General features: G+C 47.1%; 1 protein-coding gene across 1 annotated transcript in view; it reads right to left on the bottom strand.

Moving 5' to 3' along the window:
• The window catches only part of TECTA (tectorin alpha), a 61,421-nt gene that overhangs the window by 35,872 nt on the left and 12,780 nt on the right, over nucleotides 1-12,769 (bottom strand). Inside the window, 6 exon segments of the mRNA XM_074936849.1 lie at nucleotides 273-846; nucleotides 3,525-4,117; nucleotides 6,143-6,713; nucleotides 7,164-7,576; nucleotides 10,426-10,591; nucleotides 11,641-11,778. Of these exon segments, the coding sequence (XP_074792950.1) occupies nucleotides 273-846; nucleotides 3,525-4,117; nucleotides 6,143-6,713; nucleotides 7,164-7,576; nucleotides 10,426-10,591; nucleotides 11,641-11,778 (2,455 nt within the window).

Genomic DNA, 12,769 nt, shown 5'->3' on the forward strand with positions numbered 1-12,769 from the left:
TCCTCCCCAAAAAGATCCTGCGGCCCCAGCCTGATCAACTGTGGTCCCAGGCAGATTAGTAATGAAAATCTGTCACAATGGGACCACTAAAACATTTTAGTCGATAGTCCTCAGATGCGCAGGCTGGAGGCGCAGCTTTGAGGGGAAGGATCTGGGGGAGGAGGGGAAGGAAGGATGGCAAGGGAGGAGGGAAAAAAATGAACATACTTGTCCTCAGAAGAAGTTCAAGCTCACCCCACCCAAAGTCAATCAAAGACTTTTCCCCAACTTACGGCAAAAGTTGAAGCTCCTCCACTGGCCGACCTCCACCTCCGCGTTCTTACAGGCGCTAGCGTAACGAGCCACCGAGTCACAGAGCTCCGACTGGTTGCCCCCGCTCTGGCACAAACGGAAGAGGCACGTTCTGTAGTAGGCTGACGCGTTGACCACGCCGTGGCAGTCCAGGAAGGAGCTGTTGGTGGGGTCATTGATGATCCCGCACTTGGAGCGGCTCCGGTAGTACTTGAGCAGCTCCGAGTCGTTGTTGCAGGCCTTGAGCAGGTCCCCGCACTCCCCATTGCAGATCTCGTCGAAGGTGGTCCAGCTCTGCAGGAAAACCACCAGGTTGTCCGTGCACTTGCCGTTGGGGAAGCAGAACTCGTCGCTGATGTTCCCGTTGAAGAAGCCGCACAGTCCGGCAGTGCAGTTGAAGTAGGCGGTCGAGAGGCGTATCTGCAGCATGCCCAGGTTGGAGTACTGGATTCTCACAAGCCCTTTGGACTCAATCACCGTGCCGTTTTTGCTCCGATAAATTTCCAACTGGCCGGAGGGGAGGAAAAACGGCAGCTCCACTTCATAGCTGTTCACCTGCAAACGAAAGCGCGTGGTGGATGTGAAATGCTCGCCGCGATGGAGGTGACCACTGAAAGCAGAGAGCCTTGTGTCCTACTCCCGCAGCTAGCAGCAGACAGTGCTATTGCTCTGCATCACATCGTCATCTGTGTCAAATACAGCGTGGACAACAAGCATTTAAACTGGTGCTAAGTTATTTTAAGAGTAGGTTGGACAAACACCTGTCAGGGATGGTCTAGATAATACTTAGTCCTGCCATGAGTGCAGGGGACTGGACTAGATGACCTCTCGAGGTCCCTTCCAATTCTATAATGGATTCTCATTCTGACACTGTACTTCAAACCAAGCTTGCACGCTGCCTGAAAACAACCCATGTGCCACCAGTAGGACAAATACCACAGTACGAGAACCACTGATCTATGCTACATCTCCCATCACCCTCGTGAGATCAGAATGGAAGAGTTAGTGGAAGAAACAGGAAGGTAAGGGAGAGCCCATTGTAAGCTGAGCAGGTTGAATGTTTTATAACAAGCCCGGGGTCATCTAGGAACCTCATGGCTGCCTTCACCCTGCACACAGAACTCACTGGAACTTCATAGCAACATCTGGATTTTAAACTCTTTGGGGTAGCAACTGTCTTTTTTTCTGTGTTTGTACAGTGCACAGCACATTGGAGTTCTGGTCCATGGCTGAGGCTCCTAGGTGCTGCCACAATACACGTAAATAATCTGAGATAGAACCAAAATTCTCCTTCAAGAAAGAGCACAGGTCTTAAGCTACAGGAGAATCCCCATTAGCAGTATGGAGCCTATGACACACAGCTCAGCAGTTCTGATTGCCACCAGTAGAGGGCAGTGGTGCACATGCACACTACCCAATATGTTGTGAAGCAGTGGTAAATCTGTGTAACTGCAAGCATGGCAGAAGAATATCACACAGCTTCATGTATGACAGCGACACCCTTTCCATGCTGACATTCGTGGCTGGTAAAACCAACAAATTTGGATCTGAATAAATAAGGATCGCTGTCAGCTTGACACCCCATGTTCCTAGAGCACATTCATTTGTAAGCAGCTCTGGCTTAAAACAAGGTTGCAGGGACTATTTGTAAGTAATACTGTAATGGATTTCAGATTTTTTTCTGTCCATGTGTCCTGATCAAAGTCGCTCACTCAAGAAATCAAACAGTGATTTATCGAACTGCCAGCAGTACAGACTTGAATGGGGATTTGACCAATCAAGTTGGGCTCTAGCCATGTCTTGCATCATCCTTCACCACTAGTAACATTCAGCAAGCAGAACTCAGCCGAGAACTGCAACAGTGACTTTAGTTAACGATGCATGAGCCAGAAGAGCATCCTCGCTTCTCTCCTGTGGCTGTCCTGACTCAGCAAGGCTAAGAAGAGCAAAAGCTCACTGGTGACAATAAAGCAAGCAAAGCCTCACAGGGAACAAAACCGTTCAGTAAGAAGGTTCCTTGTTTTCCATAGCTGCTTTGTTGACTATAACTCCACTGTAACCCCAGGCTCTGCAAGAAACGGTATTTTAATAAAACCCACAGACTTGCCGTACAGGCATCGTACATTGATTTCCACCTACGTCCCTTTTGTCTTGGTATCCATTCAGAGTCTCCATGGGCCAGTCGCTCCCAGCACCAGCTTTCCCAAGTAGCGTCTGGATCTGCTACAAATTAAATCCTTCATCTTCTGTGCTCTGTCTCATTCCGGGACGTCTGTTTTCTTTGCTCAGCCTCTATCCCCTCCACCCCCACCCTGCTTTGCCTCTCTCAGTTAGAAGGACAAAACAATCAGGTGTAAATAATACACCCACAGCTGGTCTGTGTCAGCTGACTGGGGCTCAGGCTGAGGGGCTGTAGAATTATAGTATAGATGTTCAAGGTTGGGCCGGAGCCTGGGCTCTAGGACCCTCCCCACTCACAGAGCCTGGACTCCAGCTTGAGCCCAAACATCTACATAGCAATTTTATAGCCCCACAGCCTGAGTGAGCTGACGCAGTCCAGCCACGGAGTTTTACTGCAGCATAGACATAACCCTCAGGGTCTTCGGAGATGACAAAGGTTAAGGATGGGATTTGGGGGCAGCTCTTTTGAAAATCTCAACTTAAATGTCCACCAGCATGTTTTGGCGTTGGCAGTGTTGTCTAGTGGGAAGAGTCAGGGCTGCTGGACTCTAATCCCAGCTGTGCCACTCTGCCTCAGTTTACCCCTCTGTAAAATGGGGATAAATACCATCTCTTTCTTAGGGAGAGGAACAGTGGGTTCACCGCTTGTATCATCAAGCCATCCTGCTTAGGGTAACGGCAACATTTGTTTCTAGTGGCCCCAGCAAAGCAGCCCTTTGGTATTCCTCAGACCCTGGGAGTTTCTGTGGGCACCTAATGACAGCTACAGCCTAATGGGCTTTGTGCTTGGGATGCCTACAGAGCTTGCCTCTGGTACATCCGGCATGCTACCAAACCTCCAGGGGATGGGGGCACCACAGCACTCACGGTTACCCTCCACAGTGGAGGTGGTGACAAATCACAAGACTTTTTTGAATCACATATGTAAAGAGTTCGGCGATTCTCAGATGCAATGTGCCATGGAAGCACAAAGCTCTCTTGCTCTCTGTGAGCAGCAGAGACTCCTCCCTCGCTTCCCGCAATTGAAGATTATCCCTTGATAGGATTCTTACCTTGATTTCAGATGTGCTGGAACCTCCAACTTTGACCTCCTGGCCAGCGACCTGGATTCTCAGGGGTCGGAGCCAGTTAGGTTTGGATTCGGGTTTCTTTTTGCTGATGTCAACCTCCAGGAAGTGTGGTCTCTCAGAGCAGGTTTTGAGCAGGGTGTAGGAATGCTCCGGGGGGAACATGAATGACACCCCATCAAAGGACTGCAGCACCTGGTTCTGGCTCACCAAGCACAAGCTCTCTCGCTTGGGGTAACAGCCCCGGTAGCCGTTCTCTACCGCGCACACCTCTCCTTCCCGGCAGGTGGCGTTCAAGCAGCTGATCTCTGCACCGTCCTCGCACCGGCACTGCACCGTGCAGCCTGCGGTGGCCCAGAAAGACTCCCCTACGGCATAGTACCTGCCGTCGACATCGCAGCCACACTTGTGGATGGGGACACACTGGTCCGTGCTGAGGACATGGCCTTCGTTGCATTCACAGCCCTCAGTGCAAGGGGAGCTGCAGGCCAGCGGAGCTGTTAGATCCGAACACGTAGCTGGGCAGCTGTTGGTGCAAACTGAGTAGTGACTGAACTCTGGACACTGGACAGCTGCAGCTAGGAGAGGGAAGGTTGAGGAGAGGCTGTTACAAGGCTACTCGTGTTATTCGGGGCCGAGCTGTTTTCAACTGTGGGCCAGATCCTCTGCTGCGGTAAGTCAGCAGAGCTGCACCAAAGCGTACGGGCCACTTTGCACCAAGTGAAGATCTGGCCCAAAATTTCTGCTGTCACCTAACCCTGATTTCAGAGAAAGTGCTCCTAATTCACACACCTGACAGATCAGAATGGGGCCCTCTCAGCACCCACACTAACCGTCCTTTTTCCGGTTCACACCCACAACATTCCCCGTCCCATCGCAATCTCACAGCACTGTGGGTTTCTCTCCCACAGTTCCCAACACAGCTCCTCATCTGTGTTCCCCCGTGAATTTTCTACTTGTGAGAATAAGAGATGAAGGGAGAGGAGGAGGAGGAAACAAGAAATCAGAGAGGGGAGAGAATGGAAAGAGATTAGAGGAAATCAGGGATGGGACTATGGGCTGAGACATAAAATCTCCCAGAGAATTTCATAGACCCAGACACCATTCCGGTGGTGGTAGTTACATTCATTTAGATTCCCTCCTAACTCTGACTGCTATGCAATTATATGAATTATTACTATTCCCTTATTACTCTTTGGATTATTATTATGATTAGGCAGTCATATGCCACAATGATAAGTGAGATAATGTGTCCGTCTGTCTACCTATCTATGTAAGACAATGATCAACAGACAGATAGTAAGTATGGTGATGATAAATAGAAAAAGAGACATTAGTATTCAATATTACCGCTGACCTACTATATGGATTTCTCTCTCATTATCATCAATCTCTTATTGCTTTCTAATTTATCATAAGGCAGTATCGTTTGCAGTGTTGTAGCCGTGTTGGTCGCAGGATGTTAGAGAGACCACGTGGGTGAGGTCATAACTTTTTCTGTAGGTGAAAGAGGCAAGCTCTTGAGCTTCGAGGCTGAACAAGGGCGCTGTGTAGCTCGAAAGCTTGCCTCTTTCAACAACAGAAGTTGGCCCCAGAACTGACACGACCTCGCCCACCTTGTCCCTCTTACCATTCAGCACTCTGATGCCAGAGTAATGAGCCTGGCATGAATCCCTGGGTAGAGAGATGCGATTAGATTGCCATTATTAATAAGTATTATTATCCCCTTACTGCTCTGTGGTTGACACCGCTACATATGCTGGCTGGCAGAGGTAATTTAGCCACTTGCTTTAATCAGTTACATTTGTGGCGGAGGGTAGCCTGGAAAAAGGCCACCATTCCACTTCTGCCATTCTGAACTGCGACACAGGTGTCGCCACTGCACACTGGGTGCGTCAGATTTAGCATCCCGTCTCCTGGCAGTGGCTGATGGTTCAGAGGGAGGTAGGTGAAAGGCCTCCATTACACCCCCTTCGTCTCTAAATCACTGAGGTGATATCCCCCCCAGATTGCACTCAGAGAGTCAGATAGCACCACACACACAAGGAAATCAGCAGAGATTTCCTTTCCTGACACCTCACAGAGGGGGTCAGCTTACAGCCTGCACTATGGGACGCGGGGCCCCATTCTCCTCTCACTCGCACTGGTATGAATCAGGAGTAACCCTGCTGATGTCAGCTGAGTTCCCTCTGCACAAAAGTGGCGCAAAAAGAGAAAGCAGGTGGAGAGATTTAGATTTAGCATCTCAGCTGATGGCAATGGCCATTAAATGAGCCAGTCCTTTCTTGAGTCCAGCCACAATACCTGGCACACCAGCATTGAGTTCCATAGGGCGCTCAAATTTCCTTCTATTTGTTCAAAACACTAACTGCCCTTTAGTTACTAAGCATGCCCTTGTCCTTCTTGTGTTGCATTTCAGGATTGAAAGGAGGGACTGCTCGGCTTTCACCGTAACGCTGGCTGCCTCAATCAAGTCCCCGCCGGCTCGTCTCTGGGCTTATCTCAGGCAGGGTTTTCACTTCAACGGGAGTCTGCTGCAGGCCCCCGAAACCACCTCCTGCCTCCTCAGGGCAGCTGTTCAGCCAGAGTACGTGCAGACTTACCACATCCTGTCTGGGTTCGCCAGTCTCCCACTGGAATGCCCAGGGCTTGGCACACCAAGGCGTAAGCCTGGATCGCCTGGCAGAGGCCGGTGCCGTTGTCTCGGATGCTGCACAGGTCATACACGCAGCTGTGGACGAAGGCCGTGGGGTCCACAATGGCGCCACATTCCCACAAGGGGCCGCCGGTCTGGTTGATGAAGCCGCAATACTCGGGGGTGAAGTAGAGAGACTCCATGGCAGTGTCACAGAAGCTGCAGTTGTCTAAGCAGCCTGGGGTGCATTTCCACTCCGGATGGTACACTCGCCAGCTCTCCCCCAGGTCCAGCACCGACGACGCCGGCCTCCCGTCCGAGCGAAGGGTATCATCTTGAGGATCCTTGTTGTAGTTCCCGCACAGCCCACAGGTGGCGTTGATGTAGGTGCCCGGGACAGAGATAGAGGCATAGTGTTGCCCGTCATAGGTCACCAAGACGCCAAAATCAGTCTCTACCGCGGTTGACAAACCGCTCTGGTAGATTTTTATGGCTCCCAGTTCCAAGGAGAGGGGTAAGGAGGTCACCAAATCGTCCACCTGCAGGAGCAAAGCAAAAGAGTAAAATCAGGCAAAATGGCAGGGTTTCCACGCGGTTAGCAGCCCAGGGGGTGGTTCTGCCAGATTTCCACTGCAGCAGCTGAACTGGATCCTGGGAAATGGGCCCCTTCCAATGTTGGAATCTGAGCAAGATGGTGAATTGGGAACCACTGATTGCAATCCAGCCCCAACAACATTTGGAGAGAGGGTTGGATTTTAAGGGTCTGGTTTGGGCCTTTCCAGTTTTCAGCACTACCTACACTAACACTCCCCCCTCCCCACCACCTCCCCGAGGAGTCCTACAAGGCCTGGATTCCAGACAAAGACACTGGTCCAGATCCTGAGCTGCTACAAATTATCATAGACCCACTGACTTCAACAGAGCTAAACCGCTTTGCACCAGCCAAGGATCTGACCTAAGGAGTTTTCCTTCTTTGCTGCGGCTCTTACCTTAACTTTCCCAAAGCTCCCTTTGGGGATAACGATCTTGTGAGAATAAACCTCCACCGAGATATCCTTCAACCAGGAGACGGAGGAGCCACCTCGGTTCTCATTCTTGGCCTCCACGCTGAAGAAGGGCAGGTTAGATTCTGGCCAGCACTGCCGGGTAAGGAGGTAGGCGCAGGAACCCTGGAAGTGAAAGAGGAAGCCATCGAAGGTGTGGTAGTGTGGGTCTCCAAACACCACGCAGGTGCTGCTCTCCACCGGCACGCATTGGTAGAACTTGTCCTTCTGTTCACACGCTTCGTAGGGGCCGCAAACCATCTCCTGGCAGAAGATCTCATTGTTAAAGTCCAGGCAACGACACTTGGTGGAGCAGTTGGCGTTGTCCCAGAATATCTCGCCTGGATGGAGAAACTGCCCTAAAAGAACCCCACATTGCGTTACTTGTCAGAACACAGGACCCGTGACACGACTTAGAAGAACAATCAAGAGTTCCAAGTCATTTGTTCTTTCTGATCCGGGTCCAACACTTGGGAAAGTTTACTGGCCTTGAAAGCAGGACCACCAGCTCAGTACCTTTCTAACAGGGCATCCCATGTGATATGGCAAGTAACATCACACCGCCCTCTAGCATTATAACATGTCACAGCCCAATTCAGCAAAGCATTGGAAACACATGCTTAACTTTAAGCAGGTGAGAAGTCCCAATGACGTCAATGGCACTACTCAGATGATTAACATTAAGCCTGTGCTTTGGTGAATCATGACCTCTGTTATTGATGGGCAAAATCAGGTAGATTTTCTAGTTTTGAGAACTGCTCAAACTATTTTGGGGAGGTGAGAGTGCACAGAACTAGTTTGGGTTCATGAACCTTTTCTCCCTGGAATTTGAAGTCATGTGTGCTTAATATATTGCAATATATTAAATCAACCTGTTTTAGTTACCCTTTATAAGAGTGACTGTGAATCCACGGTAATTATTCTGTAATTACACTATAATTAACTCTTTTGATAGCTGTAGTTACTAATGTCACACAACTGGAAGGTGACAGAGTAATTATGGAACAAACATAACATCGTCAATGTACCTGAATTCTAAAAAATACATGTACTAACTATAAAACCAAAGTCATATTAATAATTCCATAACATAGTTGGCCTTGGGTTGTATGAATTAGCAATTATTAATTATCAAACAGCATAACAGCAGTGTAGCTACACTTTATTGGGAAGTCTATTTTATGTTTTTCTAGCTGAATGGAGACCTGAAAGGAGGGAGGAAGATCTAAGAATTCAGACTGGCAAAAACGAGTGTCTTCTCTCCCCCTCCCCCAATATAGAGTCTCTCTCTCTTCCATCTGCTCCCTCTTCACATCCTCTCTGTATTTGTTTTTCACTCTGCCCACCCTCTGCTCATCTCTCCCCTGGATTTTCCTCTCTTTCCCGTTCTCTGTTCTTTTTCTTTTTTTCTTTCCACCACAAATATCTCTCCTAAACATAATGAGACCCCAATTATGTTTGCTTTGGAGCCAACCTTTCAAGCCCATGATATTCAAGTGGGTTCCAAATTAGGCAAAACAAACCTGCTCAGACCCACTTCCTACCACTGAAAAGTTGAGATTCTTCTCTTACAAATGGCATTGAGCTGTCAGCTGTGATTTCCATATTCATCTAAGGGATTTAGATGCACTGCTTTCATTAACCTGAAGACGGAATTGTGTGTCTAAGTCCCTTTGAAAATTTCAGCCTTCATTCTGAGCATTGGTGGGTCAAGCTTAGAACATAAGAATGACCATACTGCGTCAGATCAATGGTCCATCTAGCCCAGTATCCTGTCTTCCGACAGCGGCCAATGCCAGGTGCCCCAGAGGGAATGAACAAAATAGGTAATCATCATGTGATCCATCCCCTGTTGCCCATTCCCAGCTTCCAGCAAACAGAGGCTAGGGACACCAACCCTGCAGTACATCAGACTTTGAACTTTTTTAGGGGCTACGCAGGCCCTTTGGACTAGCAGAGCTATATCAGCACTAGTCAAGGGCTGCATATAAACAAACTGCAGATCTCAGACCAGTATACATTTTCAATCCTCGACATTTCAGGCTTCCAGCAGCAAGTGAAAATTCTCTCCTGTTAGAAAGATTTCAGGAGCGAAGGAGACACTCAAGACAGTTTTATTTGTAAAACGATAATGCAATAATCTTCATGCTGCCAAGTCCCCCTGGTATCTCAATGAGAGCTTCTATTACTTTATACCTATGGACAGTCAGTGGCACACTGACATACCCAGCAGGTTGTGCAGGGCCATTGAATTTGTCCTATGCATAAAAGCGGCAATCCATAATTCAGAAGCAAGGGAAAGGAAATCAGAGTATTGTCTTTTCACACCGATGGCATTTCCATCAGGCCAGCCAGAAGCGTCTCTTTTGCTACTGTTACTCTAGCTTATCTGCAATGCCGAAAGTACAGGGATCTCAATCCTTACTGAGAATTTAAACCCCTAGTTTCACAGGTTTCTAACTTTGAGGTGGGGGAAATGTAGGCTTTTAATTACAGCCGGATACTAACATCACAGAAGGATGGGAACAAGGCCAGCGTATATTATAGCTTCCCATTGACATTAATGAGTTACACAGCCATATGTGAGACAAAAGAAGAGACTCCCCGCTCTTTGTGGGCCCATTCGCCCCTTTTAAAATGCCGTGAAGTTAGGCCTTCTCCATGCTAGCAAATCGTCCTAATTACAGTCACTGGTGCCAAATGCAGCCACTGGTTTAGCTGCCGCAGTGCAAACCTCTAGTGGAGACAGGGAAAGCCGCTATTTGGACTAGCCCTGCTTGAAACCAAACTAAGTTGCCCCAGTGCAAATTGCAGCTTATTGTGGCTTACCCAATCTACACCACTGAGGGTTTGCTACCCAGGGATGAAGTCTTGGCCCTACTGGCAAAACTTCCATTGACCACAACAGGGTCAGGATTTCATCCCTGGCATCAGGCGACCATCCTTAGGAAATGTAGTGACCTCTGCAGGGTCTAGAAGCGAAGTCTTCTGACTCTCAGTCCCCCACACCAACCACTAGGCCATTCTGCCTTCCAAAGAGGCAGCCTCTATCCCAGAGTGTTTACAATCTACCCTTACACAAGTTGCAAAGAATACGGGCAATACCATAGCAAAGCAACACCAGCAGCATATTTGGTTATTAACTTTCAAACTGGGTTGTCTTGTGTTATATGGTAAATTTCAAAGACATGAAAGAAGCAATTTTTACCTCTCAGGCTGCAGCCATTGGCTGGGTCAATTTCTCTCCCATCTATTTTGAATACCCAGCGTCCAGGGACATTTACATTGGTTGTATCTTCAATATTGATTATCTCTGGGCTTCTGGACCCAGGAATGCTAAAATAATTGGTGCTGTTTCCACCGTTGAATCCTGCCTGGAACACAGAAAGAGCAAAATTCACTTGAAAACACTTCCCTTCCCTTAAGTCTGTTCTGTCTCATATTTCTTGCCATCACTGATGTTAATAACCCCGATTTGTCTGTAAATTTTGCCATTGATTATCTTGTGTTCACCTCCCCTCTCAACTGTGATCACATAAGATCCCAGCAGCTACAGCAACTCTGTACATAGAAAAGTCACACTGGGAAACTAATTGGAACTGATTCATATTTTTTTAACCTAAACTTTTTTTTATTATTACCGTATTTTAAATACAAAAAAGCCTATTTGGTCAAAAGGAAATCTTTCGTTCGTGGTTGTTTTATTTGTCTGCTTGTTTTTGACACAAAAATTGAAAATTATTTTTTGTTTTGTTTTTTCAAAAACAAACATTTTCGGTAAAAATCCTGTTGTTTTCAATTTTCAGAAACAAAACAAACTTACTTTTTCTTTTTGATTTTAAATGCAAAGCCAAACAATTTTTGGAAGGAAGGAAGGAAAGAAAATGGAAAGGAAAAGGGCATGCGAGTAGATGGATGGAGATGAATGGATGAGAGGTTTTTTTAATTTAAAAAAATGTTTCTTTTCAGCCAGCTCTCATTTCATGTACTTTTAGCTACCTTTACAATGTTAGGTGTTTAACTTTTATCAAAAGGAGTAAAACACACAGTTTCCTTCTGCTCTTCATTTCATATCCCTTCTCTTTCCCCTTCAGTCTGGGAAGAAGAAAGAAAACCAGCACCATGTGACCAGCCAGGTCTCCTCCATTCACCAGCAAGTGCCCTGTGAACCAAATGATCTACTGACCCCGGATGGATCATCTCTGGGGAGTGAACCTGAGTTCTCTGGATCTAAAAGCATGAACCTCGTGTGTTTAAGCGACACGACCTGGTCTAGCCACTAGAAGACAAAAGCCATGCTGTGTTAAGGCAGGTCACGTCTTCACTAGATCATATTTCTCTGCTGACACTGTCAGAACAAGGACAGGTTGGAGGTTAGAGCATAAACAAAGATGATTGTGAAGATGCACAGCAGGAGCCTTACCTGGGCCATCACTCCACCTAGTCCAGTTAAAGGATCTCCCCCACTTGCTGTTCCAGTGGTCCACAGGATTTCTTCATAATTAAACATTGCAAACGTGGACACCCCATCTGAAATCAGGAGAGCTTGAAAGGTGTTCACCTATTTAAAACAGAGACAGGCAAATTCACAAAGTGAGGTCGCCCCTCCTGCATCTTTTGCGCCATTTTTCTGCGCTGCCTTCTTCTGCATCAATCCCATACGAAATGCAATAGGGAAGATTAATAATTAAACAGCAAAAGTTAAGCATGGTATAGGATGCCATCCAACAGCTGATTCAATCCCCCTTAACTGCATCCATAGCTTTCCAGAGCATGATTCCATCTGGGACACCATGGGAGACAGATTAAATCTGTGATCTATTTTAGCACCGATAGATGGCAGCATGAGAACAAGCACTGAGAAAGCAATCAGCTGGGCTTGGATTGCTACAACCTGTTATCTTAGCATTCTTTTATCTCAGCTTTATTCATCACAGTGTTATCTTACTGGGTTACTTTCCCCATTTGGATGCTATAATAATATTAACAATGGCTTCTATAACAGTCAAAGTGTATTGTACCCAAGGAAATCTTGCTTTCCCAAGCTGCAGGAATCCCAGACCAATCTGCAAAAATTTATTGACAACTTTCACATTGTTTTAAAACAATTATTCAATTTTTAACTATAAATACTTCAGATAAATTCATTCAGCAACAAGCCAGCACCCCATACTAGGAGGTACATTGTCATCTTCTAAAGAGGACATAAAATGAGCTCTTGACCATAGAATCCCAGAGCATTGTCCATAAACCCTATCCTACCTGGGTCCATATGAGCTAATCTTGCATCCCTGGAAATCCAGTTGCACGATCTGCCCCTAAGAGCCCACTGGCAAATTCCACCTGAAGTAATTCAACCTTACCCATCTAAATTCCACCTGCATTTCCAATTGGATATGGTATCCTTCACTTCCTGTCCTAAACCATTCTACTTTGGTCACTCTATGCTGATTAACAGTTATGCTTTCCTCCCAAGAGTTGGCTGCATTTCAGTGGTGAGTGAAATTGACAATGTATGTTCCCTCACTTATTTTACAGGGATTCTGTGTGTC

This window comes from Natator depressus, chromosome 22, assembly GCF_965152275.1.
Source record: "Natator depressus isolate rNatDep1 chromosome 22, rNatDep2.hap1, whole genome shotgun sequence".
Lineage (NCBI taxonomy): Eukaryota > Metazoa > Chordata > Testudines > Cheloniidae > Natator > Natator depressus.